The sequence below is a fragment of the Canis lupus genome, chromosome 12, assembly GCF_011100685.1.
Source record: "Canis lupus familiaris isolate Mischka breed German Shepherd chromosome 12, alternate assembly UU_Cfam_GSD_1.0, whole genome shotgun sequence".
NCBI lineage: Eukaryota > Metazoa > Chordata > Mammalia > Carnivora > Canidae > Canis > Canis lupus.
The window spans coordinates 36056266-36076731 of record NC_049233.1 but is presented as its reverse complement, the minus strand read 5'-3'; the positions used below and the strand labels follow the sequence as shown (position 1 = coordinate 36076731).

Sequence of the window (20466 nt, the reverse complement as noted above, 5' to 3'; positions counted from 1 at the left end):
CACCCCCCCGCCCTCCTCCCCTTCCACCACCCCTAGTTCATTTCCCAGAGTTAGGAATCTTCATGTTCTGTCTCCCTTTCTGATATTTCCTACCCATTTTTTACATAGGTTTACATCTGACATGAAATAATGACTTAGTTATCAAGACTTTCATCAGGCTCATCATTAATAACCTTGTCTTTAAGTTGATTTTATAGTGATGGCTTTTTAGGGGAGACAATATAAGGTTGCCACATTTGGGTCATTCGGGGGACACATAAAGCTGAAATAAAGACAAAGGATATAGGCCTAGAGTAGGGCAGACTTTCCAACACAATAAATGGCAGCCTTGTCACTAGTTAACCACATAAAACTTACATTTTACTACTTACAGAATCTAAATATAGGTTGAGTTTTCCATGATCATGTTCCACTTTCCTCACTGTCTCGCTCAGAGGAATCGCGTCTGAAGGCACCGTAAAACCACTGAGGAGGTTCACTTCCATCAGAGCCATGCCACTTCTAGCTGGGCCCAAAAATCTAAATCAGAGGAAAGGATGGAAAGAAGAAAATCCTTTAGGAAAAACCTAAAGCTACTGGCAAACTCTCTTCACATATAAATTAAAACTTCCAAGTGTTATTCCAAGTACTTACTGTTGAGTTGAAGTAAAAAAAAAAAAAATCACTATAGAAAATTATAAAACTGGCAATCCTTTCCTTATAGATATGAAATTCTTATAATTTTCAACCACATGAGGAATAATGACTTAGCAATGCATCTGTTTGACATGAAATGCTTGCAATGTATCAACCTTGGGCCCATATATTGTAACAAGCACAACCTGGATGCCCTTTCAGTGGGCAACTCTGTGTTCTGGGGGGGATTCCAAATTGAATTGCATTTTTAATTTTTTCAGAAGTTGGCACCACTAAGCTTTCCAGCTGAAAGCCAGGAACTGAAAAAGAAACTGAAAACTTGACCACTTAGCAGCAGACCACCGCCAGAACTTTAGCAATCTTCTCTTCATCTGGTTTTAGAAAAAGAAGACCAGTAGGGAGAGTCTTTTCCTTTGTTCTTCAAAATGTACTTGGAGCACATTCTGTGTTTTCTTTGGCCACCTAGTGGGAATTACAAGCCTTGGAAAATTCTGTTACACTACATTGTTCTCTCACCCTGTCCTACACAATGTGAACATCAAACAATCTGGGCACCAACAGTGTTTGGTCTCCTTTAAAATAAACAGTTTTCCAAAATGAATAGGTGGCAAGAGCTTTTTGTTTGGAGTTGAAAGAGCCCAGTGTGGTTATGGAAAGGAGTCTGTCTACAATGTGAAAGGATCAGAACATTGTTAAGTGAGTTTCTGTTGTCCCTTCAGATGGCAAAAGCAAGAAGGGCTGGTGGAGAACCTTGCTTTTTAGAGCAACAAACCAATGGCTGCCAAACATGACTGATTGAAAAGCCGTATAGTACAACTGCCGACAACAGCTGGCTCAGCAATCCCAAACAAGTGAAACCATCTGTGGAGGGATGCACTAAGCCAAAAGAGATGCTATTGAAAACTAATAAGTCCACTGCAGCCAGAGGTTTGTGTCTGAGCAAACATTTAAGATGAGAAGAACAGCCAATCCAATTAAATATGATGACTTTCAGTACATCATCAAAAGTGCCTTGGTTAACCTGGTCTTTCTACCAGCCCAGAGCAGAATTTGTCAAATGACCATGCCACACACAGAAAATCTTGTCCGAGATGAGTAAGGGCTTGAACCCTACTGATGGGAGTAAAGTGCCTAAAATATCGGTTTTTCTTTTTATTAAGTGCCACTGAAAAATTTCACTGAAAATGTTATTTGTATTCATATCAGATTTTTCTCAGAAGACTCGTAGCAGCATCCAAACCCTCTTTATAAAACTACTACTCTCACATGAAAACTGTTCCCTTCTCTAGTTTCTCCCAAAAAAAGAGAAAAGTCATCTATCAAAGGCTATTGCCCATCTGATTCCTGATGATAGGGTAAGATTGGGACTTGTGCATCCTTTCATGAGCCCTTATAAGTAATGAGTCTCCATCATGATCTGAATCCTACTTTCACCTAATTTTCCTTATCTGTTTCTTCAATTAACCTCCCTAGGTAAACTCCCTCTCACAGTTCCAAAGACTTTTCTGCTTTGCCCACTTCAAAACTAGAATTTTAGACTTATTTAGAAGATTTAAGTTTAAATTAGAGAGGAAGACAAACCGTGAGATACTCCTGAGAAACAAATTGAAGGTCACTGAAGGGGAGGTGGGTGAGGGGATGGGGTAACCGGGTGACAGGCACTAAGGAGGGGACGTGACATGATGAGCACTAGGTGTTATACTGTATGTTAACAAACTGAATTTAAATTTTAAAAAGATATGTTTTTATTAATTTCTCTCTGTCTCACCTCCAAACAGTAATTTCCATGAAGACAGGGCCTGTGTCTTTTGTAGATCACCATCCAACATCTGACACAGTGTTTGGCACATAATGGAGACTCAACTGATATTTACTGAATGAATGAATGAATGAATGAGAAAAGCAGGGACAATAATACTACCTGCTTTGTAAAGTTATTGTAAAGATTAAATGAGATACATGTAAAACTGCTTGATACAGGGGCTCCTGGATGGTTCAGTGGTTAAGCGTCTCCCTTCAGCTCAGGTCATGATCCCAGTGTCCTGAGCTTGAGCCCCACAGTGGGCTCCCTGCTCAGCAAGGAGCCTGCTTCTCTCTTTCTCTCCCTCTGCCCCTCCTCCCTGCTCATTCTCTTTCTCTCTCTCTCTCTCTCTCTCTCTCTCTCTCTCTCCCCCCCCCTCTCTCTAATAAGTACATAAAATCTTTTTAAAGAAAAGTCCTTGGTACAATGTCTGGCATGTAAGCTTGTGATAAATGTAGCTTATTATTACTTACAATAATAATAATAACTTGATACCATTATTCTGGAAAAGGACCCAATCATAAGCTTCATAAACAATAATGGGAGTTCTACGTTCTTCTCAGCTAAAAAGGAAGCCACTGAAGAAAGTCTAATATCCCCCTACTGAGGGTCAAAACTGCCCAGTAATGAAGGGACAAACACATGTGAAATTTTATACCAAAATCATGAACATTAAAGCCCAAAAGTAGTAAAGATGGTAGCAGCAATGGAGGAGATTGGATTCAAGTGATGGCTAAAAGGTTGGCCACCTGCAGAAACACCCAGTGATGACTTTAAAGTACATCTGGCAGCTCAGGACCACATCCGTGGCTTCCAGCCCAACAGCAAGCAAATTTCAACCAGAACACTAGGGGGTTCAACCCTAGAATGTTGAAGAACCTTCTAAAGGATTTGCTCTCAAACTTGTGTATGCATTAGAATGACCAAGAAAGCTGAAGAAGGCAGCTTCACAGACTGAATCTGTGAAGTCAGCAGATTTGAGTTGGAACCCCTTTTCCTTTTGACTTAACAAGATCCTCAGATGTGTGGATACAGACTGAATTTAAAAATCACCTTATTAAAAAAAAAAAAAAGAATCACCTTATTAAGTACTCCTGGAAACAAAAAGTGCCTATTTAACCAAGGTGAAGACCTTCTCAGCTGGAGCATTTTCACTGTGCCTACAAAAACTATTCTCTTTGTTAAACTTGCATGTTCTTATGAAGTCTTGGGGTAAAGCATACTACTAAAGGTTAAACATAAACCTGGAATAATTATTTAAGAGAAAATTACTTACCAAGAAATAACCGATTTTTAGAGTATTAAACATGATTGGTTAACTTAAAATTTTCATTAGACCCACATTTTATGAAATTTTTCTATTCAAAGTTATAAACACAAGGAAAACTTGTAAAAAATTCTGGACACATTAAAAAATACTTAAATATAATTAAGCAATATTTCTAGTTTGTAATCTGAAGTATATTACATAACTGAAATCTTTGTTAAATATTAACTCCTTATATTGATATAGTTAGATAACTACATATATATACATTTTCAAATCTGGGGTGCCTGGGTGGCTCAGTTGGTTAAGCATCTGACTCTTGATTTTGGCTCAGGTCACGATCTCAGAGCTGTGAGACTGAGCCCCACATCAGGCTCAGAGATGAGCATGGAGCCTGCTTAGCGTTCTTTCTCTCTCCCTCTCCCTCTGCTTAGGGTTCTTTCTCTCTTCCTCTCCCTCTGCCCTTCTCCCCATCACATGTACTCTTTCTCCCTCTCAAAAATCAATCAATCTTAAAAATCTATTTAAAAAAAAAAAAGAGAAAGGACTGAAGGCAATACCAACCTTGTGCATACATTCAAATTCAAGTGATTGATATCATCTTTATTGTCTCTTACAACAACATCTAAATCAAAGGCTTCTTGGTCTTGAAGGGATCTCGGTCTTCTCTGAGAACCCGAATCTTTCACATTATAAATAACATTAAACTGTAACAAATAAATAAGCATAAATAATAAGTTAGTCACAATTATTAGCAATAAATTGCCATCATTACTTATTTTAAATATTAGATAATGATTCTTTTTGGGATAAAAGCAACTAGATTTGTAAAAAAAAAGAAAAATTAGTTTTACTAGCTAACAAAGTATCATTAACAAATATTATAAAAGTTCATAAGCAATGATCTTAAAAATTGAGAAAATTTTTAGGTAATACTCCAGAACAGGTATAGACCTTCATGATATTCACAGGTATTGTTTTTTTTTTTTTTTCAAAGAACATAAAATATTCCCATTAGGGAAAAAGTGAAACAATTGCCTATTTCTTTCTTGAAAGCATCCACCAATTTCTAAGCTCTGCTGCCCAACTGGTGTCCTTTTTCACAAACTGAAACCTTAGAAACTCAGGAAGCTAAATCAAAACAAAAATATTTAAGAGCCCTGCCCTGGTTGAACAGAAAACTGTTCAACTGTTCAGTATTATTTTTGGTTGTACAATATTTTTAAAAGATGATAAAATAAATGATGGATTTCAAGACAGTTGGATCTTTTTCAGCAAATACTCTGTGCCTACCACTAGTGAAAGGTGCTGTGGCGACACTGGGCAAATGTGAGGACAAATTTGGATTTTTTGTTTGTTTCCCAAACAGTTCCTAAGATCAGAAGCTTGGAGATATACTCAAAATTTCCTACGCCTGCCTCATGCCAAGTTGAATTGGAATCTATTTCAATTTTGTAACTCTTCCACCTTCATTGACACCAAGGTTCATAAGCTTTACCATTGCTATGAAATGTATTCTCTTACACTTGAATCACACACACACACACACACACATACACACACTCACACCTTAGAACTAAACATCTAGTCCCTCTATAGATTTTCACATTTAAAAAAAAAAAATCTTCTTTCTAGGGAAGCTTGGGTGGCTGAGTCGGGTAAGCATCCAACTCTTAATTTTGGCTCAGGTCATGATCTCAGGGTCGGGGGATCAAGCCCACACTGGGCTTTGTGCTCAGTGTGGAGTCTACTTGTCTCCTTGCCCTCTGCTCCTCCCCCTGCTTGCACTCTCTATCTCTAAAATGAATAAATCATTAAAAAAAACAAATAAATAATAAATCTTCTTTTTAAGTCTTCATCTTTCAGACCTAAGAGTTCTAACTTATTATTCTGCTACACACAGCTCATAGAATCCCTTCATCCCCTTGATCATTCTGGTTATCTCACTCTGGACATTCTCCAACTCTTTCTTAAACTACAATTAAAATTTTAGAATATTCTTGGAGGAGCTGAAGAATGGTTTCATAAAACTGAAGAGATGATCTCTGTTATTTCCATCATCCCCTTTCCCGTGGCATGCAATCGTCCTTTAGAGACCAGTGTCATAGGAAACAAACAAGAACTACTAGTTTTGTCCTCTGGGTCATAATTAATATGCATCTATAACTTAGTATTGGGATTAACGTTTGACCCACGAAAAGCTCAACTGCTCTTTTAGAGAACTTTGAAACATCTTGCAGTTTATTTCCAACAGCTTAGCATTTTAGTACTTGAAAGAGGTTAACATTTACTGTAAACCTGAGAGGTTTCTTTCCTTTCTTAGTACATTCCCAGGTGACCAACTATTTAACAATTTGTTTCTCCATTATAAGAAGTGTCTATTGGTATCTACCTTTTGTTTTCTGCATTGTTGATACAGATTTGGAGTAGTGAGCATTCTGACCAGCAGGTACCACATTTACTCCTGTGTTCTTCCAAGCTCAGCTAAGACTCATTTGGCTTCAGTAATTTATCTACATTCAGTTTAATCAAGACTGAATGCCAACCAATTTGGTGATTTAAGTACACATAATTTTTTAATTACATCTAAAATATCCTGTGTATTTACTTTTGGATATTCTGTTTGCTTTAAAAGAAAGCTTGAGAATGAGAATTTTCACATGGCCTCTGTTAGTAAAGATAAATATAAATTATTCACTCTTTTCTCTTTCTATCCTTTTTGTTGAATATGTCCTTTTAATGGTGATCATTTTTACTTGCCTTTTAAAAAACATTTACAACTGTGCTTTGAATATTATACAAATAATCTTAGAATTATTTGGAAGTTTTGAAATTATACCTGGCCATCTATCTGCCCTACTCAGCAAGTATACTTTTTCTTTCAACTAAAACAGTTGTCCTGGTTTTGGGAAAGTACCTTTTCTCTATAATAGCATTTTTTAAAACTTCCTCAGTAAATCTTTCAGGGTTTATTTGATTTGTATACTTTAACCAAGCACATAACCTTTTTTGGTCCTATAACATATTATTTTTGGTTTCCAAAAGGATTGTGTCAAGTCCCTATAATTTTCAATGTATTAAGTAGTATAATAACTATTCCATTCAGGATTTTACATACTACTTCCATTTTATTCTTTTTTAATATAAATTTATTTTTTATTGGTGTTCAATTTGCCAACATATAGAATAACACCCAGTGCTCATCCCATCAAGTGCCCACCTCAGTGCCCGTCACCCAGTCACCCCCACCCCCCGCCCACCTCCCCTTCCATCACCCCTAGTTCGTTTCCCAGAGTTAGGAGTCTTTATGTTCTGTCTCCCTTTCTGATATTTCCCACTCATTTTTTCTCCTTTCCCCTTTATTCCCTTCCACTATTTTTTATATTCCCCAAATGAATGAGACCATATAATGTTTGTCCTTCTCTGATTGACTTATTTCACTCAGCATACCCTCCAGTTCCATCCACGTCGAAGCAAATGATGGGTATTTGTCATTTCTAATGGCTGAGTAATATTCCATTGTATACATAAATCACATCTTCTTTATCCATTCTACTGCACCATTAAGGGTAAGTTTTTTTTGGATTTTATTCTTATAGCAAAGCATTGAATGTATCATGCTCTAATTGTTTTATTTACTATTATATAAGATTTTATTTTTTAATTTAAATTCAATTAGCCAACAATTATATAAGATTTTACATTAAAGGGACACATTATCCATCTTCAAGTCAATTCCTTATAATACCATGTTGAACTTTATATTGTTAGATGAATATTAAGAAGTTACAGGCAAAATTTATTGCATTTATTATCAAGCCATAGAGGAAACTGAGATTCCTGAGCTGTATTTTCACAAAAAAGATGGGAGTTCCAACAACTCACATGAATCATATTGGAAGTTAGGAAACTTCAAAAAGCATATAATACTTGAGAAATATTTTTCAGATTATCAATCCATTTGGCTGCTGTCTACTGACTAGAAGTAACATCTCTAATACTTTTTATTAAAGAGTGATTTATCTTACCTAAGTCACAGATATACATCCTTAAGAATTTTATACATTATCTAAGTTACAGATATAGCAGTACCCCAAACAAAAGAATTATCATCACAAGTCATATTGAACTAAACAAAAATAAACATTGTTACATACCTGACAAATAGCAAATCCAAAACCACTTGCGGAAATATTAACTGCAGTTGGCTGTGCCACAGCAAGCTGAATAAAGATAGAAAGAAAGTGAACAAGGCTCCATATCTAGAACCTTCCAGATAGCACAAGAAATCAGTGTTATCCCTCGCTAGGAGTATAAGCCAACTGTGAAAAGCTCTAAGAATTAATTGTACATGGCCTCACATGTCAGCTATAGGCCAACCAGGTAAGAGAAATGAAGGCAAAGGAAAGGCCCACTCTTCACTCACCCTCATCTCTACCCTTTGAAGAGGTGATAGGGCTGCCTGCCCTTCAATAGGTGCTGAAGCAAGAGATACAAGAAACAAAAATCATCTCACTCCTCCAATCTCCCTTGGTCAGCACCTAATCCTCTGGCCCTCCTGGAACACAGTGGTGCATGATCACTGTACTTTAGTTAACACTACTCCTTTTTCTTTCACCATCAACCCTCTTCCTCAGTTTCCAGCCTTGAAGTTATCACTTTCATCCATTATTCTCAGCTTCCCACCAGGTTAACCACAGGAATAAAGTTAGGGTCTATGATATGCCTTTATCCTATTTCAAAGTAAGAATCCTACTATTGATTCTATCAATCTCCTAAGAGGACATGCGGTACAGCTGGAAAGAATATGGTCTGAAATCATGGGTTCAAATCTTAGCTTTACTGTTAGTAGCAACATGATCTTGATTAAGTTACTTAACCTCTCTCAACCTGTTTTATCATGTGTATGGGAGGGATCAAAGTACTTACTTTCTTAGTGTTGGTTTGAGAAGCAAATGCAATAGCACATGTAAAGAAATCTGGCACAATGCCTGCAAAGAATAGGAACTCAGCAGGTGTTCATTCCTTTCCCAACATGATAGAGCCCATATTTTCTCCTTTTCAAAATCTTTCCAAAGTTCTTATCCCTTCCTTTCTTCCCCAGCTCAGCAAATTCAACCAAAGGAGTGTACTCCTTCCTCCCAGTCTCTTTACAGAGCTCTAGAGACAAGTTTTTGTTGAAGTCAATAGAATGGAAATAAAATAGCATTCCAGCATAAGGAATCACCTGTATTTAATTTTAAATAACCACCCCCTTGTCCACACCTCTGCCGTCTGGAGGAGAAAGCGGTTCTGTGCGTCAATCCGAAACTTTACAGGACTTGGTGAACTGGGCCCCATCACAGTCACTTGGATGTTTGTCCTTTCTGTGTTCATCAGGGCTACAAATTCAGATAGGGCCTTCAAGGCTATGATAGTGTCCTATAGAGGAAAGAAAAGCATGTGTGCATATAAGTATATGTCAAGGTCACCAAAGAGTAAAGGTAGCAATGTTTAGGACACCCACAATGCATTCGTTCACCTTCCTTGGGGGTGCAGCTCTCCTTTATTCATTTTTTAATGTTCTTGACCTACAGTACAGGAGAGGTTTGGAAGGTATCTACTGACTAAAACTGAATATCTAAAAAAAAAAAAAAAGAAAAAGAAAAAAGAAAAAAAACTGAATATCTACTATATTGGTTACCACATATGAAAGATGGCCCATATAGATGGGGAACTCATTTATTTTGTATACATATCACATATGATGTTTACATCTGTGATGAGAAAAAGATTAAAATTGGCAATTTAGACCTTTGACTTAAGGTACTAAATTTTTAAATTGCCAATTTTATGAAGTCATGAGAAAAGCAACCACTTCTTTCTTTTAAAAACATACATATATGTTTAAACTATTACTTAGTTTAAAAAAGGAAAACCTACCATCACTCACCTGAGTAGATGCAAAACCTCCCAAACTATTTCTTTGCCTGCTTAGCCACCTCATAATCGGGATTCCCTCAGAAACCCGATACTGCAGGAAGTGTGAAAGCAGTGCATAGGCTGCAACTTCAATATCCAGGGAACGTGGTTGCCAGGATTCAGAAAGTTTAGACTCCGATGACACCCAGAATTGCATGCCTCCTGCAGGAGACAAGTAATAATAGTTTGATGAATGGAGCAAAAATTACATTTTATACCCATTAAATATTCCTACACTGGTCCAAGTCCTACTTGACTGGCATAAATATATATAGAGAGAGAGACATTAGTCTATATATTTATGCCATGCAAATATATGGGTATTCACAAACACAGACACACATGTTGTAAACATGTACTTATAGGTCACTTTCTAAACTATTACAACTTGGAAATTTTCATCTTTTTCCTCATTTTGAGGATGTTTTGATAAAAATAATTTCCCAAGAGAAATTCCACATGTTTGGCTTGAGACTAAACAGCTATAAATAAAAGAGAAACATACTATACTCCAGAAGATAATGTACATAAGTTTTCTGACTAGGCCATCCCAAGAAATATTTTAGGACACATTAGAAAGAACCCTGTTCTGGGAATTTGCCATTAGCCAGCTCTAATATTCCCAGAAACCTCTCCTTTTTTTCATTATCTGAAATTTGGTGTTATAAGTTCAAAATCCAAGCCCCCAAGAAAAAAATGAAGGACCCTAGCCAATTCAACAATCTTCCTAGAGATATTCCTGCTACCCTCAGAGGAACCTCTTACTTGGCGCCCCCTCCCCCATCTCAAATATTACTCTTTAGATGATGATCACACTCAGGTGGAATGTGAAATAACTACCACTTAGACAAGCAGAGAAGAAATGTCAAGACCTACAGTCTCCATGCAACAATCTAGTCCCCAACACTGCAACAGGCACTAAAGATAATAAGAATTCAGTCTAAGTTACTGTTAACAATAATGCAATATTTTTTATAGTCTTCGAAATCTCGAAGCACTTTCAACAATTATCCCTTCTTGAATTAACGGGGCTTCGAATTGGTGAACATTACCTAAAGTTACTTCTCCCCACTCATCCCCATATCTGTCTGTCTGTCTCTCTCTCCCTCTCACACATACAGACACACACACACACACACCCCTACCTGGATCCCTGAGGCCATTTGGGAAGTAGCAACACCTGTACTTTTAATCCTGTTGTAGCCCATTAAAAAAAAAAAGGTCATCCAACTCACTAACAGCATTTTCTGGCATTTGCATTTCTATTAATTACCATTTTGCTGGGTATTATTCACATTTTATAGTCAGGAAAACTGAACTTCACAAAAGTAGTATAACTAGAATTTGAACCCAAGTCTCTCCACAACCCAATGTCCTAAAATAACCACTCAAAGCCACCAAACCAGAAATGGAATCAGACAACTCAAAAGGTAACTGACATACAGGACATATCTAAAAGAAGGAAATACCCAGGCCCTGAAATTCTTTATAAAATGCAAGAACAAAAAAAAAAAAAAAAAAAAAAAAATGCAAGAACAGAAGCAGCCATGTCAGACCTCTCTGACTCATCTGTATTTCATTTACCATCCCATTTAGAAGAGGTAAATGAAAAAAAAAGAAGAAGAAAGAGGTAAATGTTGTCATCTTCATATCTGGCTTACAAAACTTTCTCACATAACTCGTATATTTCATAATGCATAGCAGTCTAATAATCTCAAATGACCCCATGCATTACCTTCTTGTTCTGCTCTCCAAGTCAGCATATTCAACGCTTCCTTGGCTTTAGGGCTCCCCACGGATGACAGTGCATATGTTATAAGAGCTAGAGTATAATTGTCTGAAATTCCTCTATTAAATTCAGACTCCAAAAAGTTGATAGACTCTTGCACATCAATATTAGGCTTGGGAAAAAAAAAACATATATTTTACTATTCAAAATAACCCATTACCACACATTTAAACAAAAAGTATTTTCAAACATTCATTCAAAAAATAATTTCAGTGTCTGTTTAAGCACCTTTGTCCTAGGCAATGGAATCAATGATGATCACAGACATTTTAAGATTTGCTATTCATTTTAAAAATAACACTGCTTTGAAAGAGAAATAAAAGAATCATATCTATTTACAAATGCACCAAAAATAAGAAAATACCTAGGAATAAACCCAACCAAAGAGATGAAGGACCTATACTCTAAAATCTACAAAATGCTGACAAAAAAAATTGAAGCAACACAAAGAAGCAGAAAGACATTCCATACTCATGGATTGAAAGAACAAATATTGTTAAAATGTCTATACTTCCCAAAGCAATCCACACATTTAGTGGAATCTCTATCAAAATATCACCAGCATTTTTCACAAAGCTAAAAAACAATCCTAAAATATGTATGGAACCACAAAAGACCCCAAACAGCCAAAGCAATCTTGAAAAACAAAAGCACAGCTAGAGGCATCACAATTCCAGACTTCTAGTTATATTACAAAACTGTAGTCATCAAAACAGTATAGTAAGGGCACAAAAATAGACACATACATCAACAGAATAGAATACATATCTCAGAAATGAACCAACTATGAGTCAGTTAGTCTTCAACAAAGCAGTAAAGAATATCCAATGAGAAAAAGACAATCTCTTCAACAAATGGCATTGGGAAAACTGGACAGCTACATGCAAAAGAATGAAACTGGACCACTTTCTTACACCACACACAAAAATAAATTCAAAATTGATTAAAGACCTAAATGTGACACCTGAAGCCATAAAAATCCTAGAAGAAAACATAGTAGCCTCTTCGACATCAGCCAGAGCAACTTCTTTCTAGATAGGTTTCCTGAGACAAGGGAAACAAAAAGAAATATAAACTACTGGGACTACATCAAAATAAAAAGCTTCTTGTATGCCAAGGAAACAATCAACAAAACTAAAAGACAACCAACAAAATGGGAGAAGATATTTGCAAGTGACATATCTGATAAAGGATTAGTATCCAAAATATATAAAGAACTGATATAATTCAACACCCAAAAAACAAATAATCCCATTAAAAATGGGCAGAAGAGGGGCACCTGGCTGGCTTGGTCATGGAACATAAACTCCTGGATGGCTCAGTTGACTGAGCATCCAGCTCTTGATTTCAGCCCGGGTCATGATTTTGGCATAGGGTTCTGTGTTCAGTGGGGATTCTTGAGGATTCTCTCCCTTTCCCTATTCCTCTCCTTGCTTGCATACTCTCACTCAAATAAATAAATAAATCTTTAAAAAAAAATAGGCAGAAGATACTGCTCCAAAGAAGACATTCAGGTGGCCAATAAACATATGAAAAAGTGATCATCACTAATCATCAAGGAAAAGCAAATCAAAACTACAATGAGATATCACCTCACACCTGGCTAAAATCAACAACACAAGAAATAACAGGTGTTGGTGAGGATGTGAAGAAAGGAGAACTCTCTTGTACTGTTGGTGGGAATGCAAACTGATACAGTCACTCTGGAAAACAGTATAGATGTTCCTCAGAATATTAAAAATAGAGCTACCCTGTAATCCAACAACTGCACTAAGAATACAGAAATATTAATTCAAAAGGATACATGCACTCTGATGTTTAGAGATGCATTGTCTACAATAGCCTAGATATGGAAGTAGCCCAAGTGTCCATAAACCGATGAATGGATAAAGAAGATGTATATGTGTGCATGTGTACAAAATGTAATACTACCCAGCCACAAAATAGAATGGAGTCTTGCCATTTACAACGACATGGATGGAGCTAGAAAATATAATGCTAAGTGAAGTAAGTTAGTCAGAGAAAGACAAATACCTATGATTTCACTCATATGTGGAATTTAAGAAGTAAAACAAATGAATAAAGGGGGGAAAAAAGAGAGGCAAACCAAAAATCAGACTCTTCACTATAGAGAACAAACTGATGGTTACCAGAGGGGAGGAGGGAGAGAGATGGGTGAAATAGAGGATGGGGATTAAGACGTACACTTGTAATGAGCACTAGGTGCTGTATGGAAGTGCAGAATTACTATATTGTACACCTGAAACTAGTATTACACTGTATGTTAACTACATGAAATTTAAGTAAATACAAAGAAAGAAAAGGAAAGATTCAAAAAAAAAAAAGAAGGAAAGAAACACTACTTTTCAGTTTCTGAGTAAATAGGCACCATTCCCTAGAAGGTATAAGAAATAAAAAGAATTTTTGTCAGGGTTTCTACCATCGATTATCATGAACTCAGATGACAGCAAAAAACACAGCTTTTTTACTCATATCTGATCTTAGGTGTTGAAGCTCTACGCTCAGGGAAAAGGTATATTTACATGTGCCTAGTACTGGACTAGCGAAATAGTATGAGTTTACTAGTAGGAGCTTACTATCAAGAATGGCTGTTTTCAATCATGTGAAATGCAGTTGCCATTAAACCAGTAAAGGCATCAATCACTGAGACAGTTCTGGAGCAAAATCAAACTTATTAGCATAACTTCCCATGCATACTCATTCTCATCCAGATGTCCATGCCCATTTAACATGATTTTTAGAGAGTGGGTATACTTTGTACTAAATTAGCAGATGTTGTAATTGCTCCAGGATATTTTAGAAACAAACAAAAATCCTTCACCACCTGAATGTACTAGAATTCATTCCCAAATTCTGAAGAATTTTTAGTCCCCTAAGAAGTTAGCCTTTCCAATGATAAAATATGTATTAATTTATCTTACCAATAGCAAGTACAATAGCATTTATATTAGAAAGCATTCTTAGTTATTCTGAAAGAGTGGGTTCATATTTTCATTATCAGATTTAAGAATATGGTCACAAATGCAAAGCAAAAAGATGCCCAAATTCAGATCTCCAACGTGATGTAAAATTGCAAAACTCTTTAAAGTCTCCAGACACATTCTTGACCTATCAAGATCTACCTTCCTTGTTATTTCCCACCCATCATTTATTAAATTAAAGATTAAATACCTGATACTTTTTATATCCCAGGAGAGAAGTCACAATATAAGCTGTAAGCGTTACTGGACTTTTATTGCCACCTTGAAGCTCACTATGGATCACTCTTCCTGGCTCCCAAAATTCACCGTTGGATTTCTGACGTCCTTTGAGCCAAGTATATGTTCTGTGTAATACATTCTGATCAATATCTATGTAAGGATCAGCTTCAAGGAAACATCTTAACACAAAGGCTGACAACCTAGGTGAAAAAGTAGAAAAGTTGCATAAAATACACATTATAAGTCCTCTAAGTAACACTGAGCAAGAAAACAACAATAACAACATTTTTTCTCTACCACAAGATTCACAGAAGGATAATCCCTGAAGAAGGAACAAAGGGAAGAAAGGCAACAAAGAGACAACATAAACATCTCAGTCTTGCTGGTAGACACAGTTTCCACTTGAGCGTGGCCAAGAAATTCCAGGTCAACTCCCAAAATACCAGATTTGGGAAGACTTAGAAATCATCTAATCTCCTACACACACTATTTTATAGGTTGAGAATTCGACACTCTAGGAGAATTAAATTGTCCAACGTTATCATCATTGGACTGTTCTAGGTATTTACCAAGGAATATCCCATTATATACTTTGCTCAGCCCTAAACCCATGGATGAAGTATATATAGTTCACAGTCAATCTGTAGTACTTTTAACTAGAGAAAATGGATATTTTCTCTCCTATAGGACAGGAGTCAGAAAATTACAGCCTATGAACCAAATCTGTCTGAGCCAAATCTGATCCAATCCATCCCAGAGTCTATTTACATATGCCTCCCTTCTACCACCCTCCCCTTGAGAATGTTTTTTAAAAGAAGAAGGAAAGAGAAGGGGAAGGGAGGGGAGAAAAAACAACATGCAACGGAGACTCAATGTGGCCTGCAGTGCCTAACATATTTACTATCTGAGCCTTTACAGAAAGAACTTGCCAAAGCCTGCTACAGAACAATAAATATTTATGTGAAAAGATCATCAAACAATAAAACACAGAAACCTTTCTATTTATGGATCTATATTCTGACACAGGCCAAAAGAAAATTTGAAGCAGATATGGTTCCCCCCTATGAAATGTTTAGGTGTGATAAATCTTAATATTCAGTAATATCTGATCCTCTTTTACTTCTTGGCCCTTTTGAAGTCAAGCACAGCCATGTGACCAGCTCTGATAATGATAAAGTCAGAAGTAATGTTGTACCCAGGCAAAAGTACCTAATGACCAGTGTTGGATACTCCAGCCTTCTGTTTCCAGGCTGGAGCCGACCTAGAGATTCCTTGGGGAGATGGTGGCAGCTGAGCAAAGACTATAGAGCCCTCTGCTGACCCACAGTGGAAATGCAGCACAAGCAAGAAAGAAGCTCTTGTTAATTAAGCTACTAAGATTTTAGGGGGTTGTTGTTACCATAGCATGCATGTCTAACCTGACTGTTACAGCTAATCAATCTTCTTCTGGGTGAAATGTAGAATTGACAATAGTGCAAGGAGAGAAAATAATTATCCAAAATCAGCCACAGAAAGATTCCATTCTGGAGGAGATCTGGATTCTTATTACTTAATTCCATCGCTGTTTTTCACAAAAAAATAATCTTAAAGAAACTATGTTGACTATGTTAATACAAAATTTGTATTGATCATGTCCGATTAAGAAATGAACTATGTCGAGGTGCCTGGGTGGCTCAGTCGGTTAAACAATGGACTCCTGATCTCAAGATCATGAGATTGAGCCCCATCAATTCACATTAGGTATGGAGCCTGCTTAAGATTCACTTTCTCCCTCTCCCTCTGTTTCTCACTCTCCTCCCCTGCTCACATGCTCCCTCTCTCTCTCTCTCTAAAACAAAACAAAACCAAACTATGTCACAATCAATATCTCTAACCAGTTTTTCTTGTCAACTGCACCATCATCATAAAGTACTTTTATTACTTTTCACACACAAAAAAAGGATTTATGACTTATCTTTTCTCAATAAAAATATTTTACTTATTAATGTGTTAAAACTGTATGTAAAAAGGAAAATCTCTTTTAAAACCAGGCTACAGGAAAAGCAACCTACACTATACACTATAGGAACACATCTGTACATTTCATGGCCATTTTGACCTAATGAGAGCTCATACATGACAGACTTGTTCTGTTAGTAAAAACATTTACCAAATGGGAGCCCTTGTGTAGCACAGTTGGAGAAACATCTAATGCTGGATGTCAGCTCAGGTCATGATCTCAGGATCTTGAGATCAAGCCTCCAGTCAGGCTCTGAGCTCAGTGAGGAGTCTGCTAGTTTCTCTTTCCTTCTCCCAATGCCCCTCCCTGCACTCACTCACACTCTCTCACTCAAATAAATAAATAAATCTTTAAAAAGAAACAAACGTACTTACCAAGTGCTCCCAGAAGGATCATCATTCCCAAAAGCACTGAAAGAGCCATCTTCCCTCTGATAGAGAAGTTCTCTCTGGTAACCTGAAGACATAAAAGTAGATAACGTAATCACAACTTGAAATGAATGAAAGTTTCTAATCATGACTTCATACTGAGGAAACATGAACAGAGAATGGAAAAGAAGATACCAAATCAACAACTAATATTAAATACTTTCTGTGTTAAGTGCTGTGAGAGACAAAATATCAAGACTTTTCAAGCAGAATTTGCAATATAAGAACTGTAATAGCTTCAAATTAAATTCAGAAGAATATTACAACAGAGACAACAATTCTAGCCAGTTAAAAGGAAGCAAACTAGTCCAGCTCAATTTCAGCTGAGGTCATGATCTTAGAGTTGTGAGATGAAGCCCAGGTTGAGCTCCACACTCAGTGCAGAGTCTGCTTAAGAGTCTCTCTTCCTGTGCCCCTCCCCCAACACACATGCAGTCTAAATAAATAAATAAATAAAATCTTTAAAAGCTAGCAAACTAAAGGCCAAGATTTATTTAACTCTAATGTTAACTACAACAGTTTCCATGCTTAATCATCTAAAATTATTTGCTACCTAAGAAAAGTACTATCTAAACTATCATAAATAAGGTTCAGGGCTAAAAGGAAAAGTAAAAATACTTCCTATTTTTAGGCCAACAACAGAAGGGGAAAATAGCTAAATAATCTAAGACAATTGCTTTAAAATTTTTTGGCCATAGATCAACTGGCCTACCCACCACATCAACTCCATATTCTCACTAAAAAAAAAAAAAAGAAAAAAGAACCCAGCAGTGGTAATGAAGTCTTACTATAGAAGTAAATTGAGAAGGGGGTTAAGGCTCATATAGCTGCTTTAATAAAAGCAGATGTTTCACATTCACAAATAAATGGTTGCAAATAAGACAGATGTTTCATATTCGGAAAGCAATGCATGCAGTCTCAAAGACCAATGACCAAAAAATCACAGGCCAAACACTAAAAGATTCACCAAACAACCCACAACAAACTAAGTTGCTAAAAATGAAAGTAAAATAGCAATAATTTATCATTAGAAAGCAAGCATAAGCAGGAGCCAAAAATATGTCCAACTCAAGGCATTATCAATGATTCTCTGATAACCAAGAACTCTTGCTGTAAATTACCGGACTCTACTATAGGCAGGTGATATCACACAGTATGAACTTTGCAGCATGGTCACATAGAGCCTGGAAACCATAAGCATTTATAAAATGTTTAATTCAATCCCTAGTAAACTATAGTAACAAAAAAAAGTTTAATCTATAAATACTACATTTTAGAAGCATCAATAACTATAAGTAATTATTCATATTTAACTAACATAACATGAGCATTAATGGTTTAAAATTACAGTTAATCTGCTCTTGCCATGTCCCAAACTTTCCTCCTTGAGCCCTTCCCCAGAAACCCCAGATCTGAGCATCTGATTTAAGCAACAATAAGACAAAGTATGTAAAAAACAAGACTCTGTTTCATGGTGATCTTTAAGACCTATAGTAAAAGAAATATGAACAACATTTTGGTAATGTCAGAATTTCTCTTTAAAGAATGGGGCTAGAATCTTGATATTTGAAACTGAAATATTAAGGCATAATAATTAAATATCCGATCTTGATCCAACACTATGTCTCAGGAACTGTTCGAAGCCCTTTCAGGTATGAACTTAGGTAATTTTCACAACTCTATGATGTAGATGCTATTTAGAGACAGTATCTTCAGAGATGAGGACACTGGTACTCAGAGCACACCAAGTGCAAGGTCATGCAGCCGGGAGGTATTGAAGCCAGAAACTAGCCAAGGTCTATGTCCCCAAAGCTGCTGTTTCTTGCTAACTCACAGAGCTTTTTCAGTGATTAATGTATGAAAAGTCCTCAGCACTGCACCTATTTTATACGGCAAGCCCTCAATAAACAAGAAGTATCACTCCATACCAAGGACATAGGAAAAGGCTTTCTAACACCCAATTTTTTAAAAAAAATATGTACTAAATAGGACCACAAAAAAATTCTTTAAACTTTTCCATGGCAAAACACACTATTGGCAAAGTTAAAAGATGATAAGTTAGAAGAATATATGTGCTACACACAGATAAGTGGCTAATGTCCCTAATATTAACATAAAAATTATATAATAAATTATATATATCCTTATGTATTATTACTGCATACCTATACATATATAAAGTACCTTTTAAGTACTTTTAAGTTTAAAGAAAAAGAGTAAATTCCTACAAAAAAGAAAATGGACAAAAGACAAGAACAATTTCACAAAAAAAGCAAAGAGAGATGAACTTCAATATGTGGGAAAATGTTCAACTTCATCATAAGTGCAATCCAAATTAAATACCATTTCCCTGAACTAGGGGTGGTGGAAGAGGAGGAGGGCAGGGGGTGGGGGTGAATGGGTGACAGGCACTGAGGGGGGCACTTGACAGGATGAGCAGTGGGTGTTATTCTGTATGTTGGCAAATTGAACACCAATAAAAAATAAATTATTATTAAAAAATAAATAGATAAATACCATTTCTCACCCATCCTATTAGCAAAGATTCAAAAGTCTGGCCACTCATTCTGTTGGGAAGGCTGTAAGGAAACCAATACCTTGTTCACTGCTACAGGGAACTCAGAATGGTACAACTGCTATAGGGGAGTGTTACACCTTTTGACCCAATAATCCCTCTTCTTAGATTATACCCTTAAGATATACCTTCAACAATACAAAAAATATGTATGCAGAAAATTATTCATTGCATTATTTGTAATTGCAAAAATACTGGAACTACCTAAATGCCCCCTAACTGGAGATTGCTTGAGTAAACTCAAACTGTAGCACATACACACAGTAGAGTCTATGCAATTGTGAAAAAAGATGAGAAATAGCTCTCTGAACTCATACAGGTTGATTTCCTGGATGCACGGTTAAGTGGAGAAGTATAGTACGCTACCTTTTGTGTAAGAAAAAGAGGAAATAAGAAAATATATATGCATATGTTAATTTCTGCAGAAAGAGAGAGCGAGAAAGAAACTAGAAACTAATGAAGTTACCCACAAGGGGCTGGGAGAAGGGATACAAGAGGGAGAGATACCCCTTTTAGAGTATGTTGGACTTTTGGAAGCATACTAATGTTCTACATATTCAAAAAAGAAAACAAACAAGAATAGGGAAAAAAATGATAGGCATTATTAACACTAGTTCACTCCAACATGTTTGAGTTTTCCAAACCTTGAAAAAAAAACAGCATATAATCTCTTCCTTTTTCAGAGGCAGTAAGGGTTCACAGAAAAGCAGAAAAACTTTCTAGTGTTTACAAAGGAAATTAGCAAAAGAATCCAAGACATTCTTCAATTTCCAATTCAGGACTAAATCC

The 20466-nt window shown here is 36.4% G+C and overlaps 1 protein-coding gene across 4 annotated transcripts in view; it reads right to left on the bottom strand.

Annotated features, from left to right (window-relative positions):
• Window positions 1-20466, bottom strand: part of CD109 (CD109 molecule) — a 130419-nt gene that overhangs the window by 8331 nt on the left and 101622 nt on the right. For 3 of the 4 annotated variants that reach the window (XM_038554538.1, XM_038554537.1, XM_038554539.1), the window contains 8 exons: window positions 17049-17130; window positions 14647-14875; window positions 11401-11566; window positions 9637-9827; window positions 8970-9125; window positions 7862-7927; window positions 4269-4411; window positions 372-519 (listed from right to left, as the gene is read on the bottom strand). In XM_038554538.1, coding sequence (XP_038410466.1) covers window positions 372-519; window positions 4269-4411; window positions 7862-7927; window positions 8970-9125; window positions 9637-9827; window positions 11401-11566; window positions 14647-14875; window positions 17049-17130 — 1181 coding nt within the window. Of the gene's footprint in view, window positions 1-371; window positions 520-4268; window positions 4412-7861; window positions 7928-8633; window positions 8696-8969; window positions 9126-9636; window positions 9828-11400; window positions 11567-14646; window positions 14876-17048; window positions 17131-20466 lie in introns of those variants that run through there. The other variant, XR_005367920.1, reaches the window with a different exon arrangement.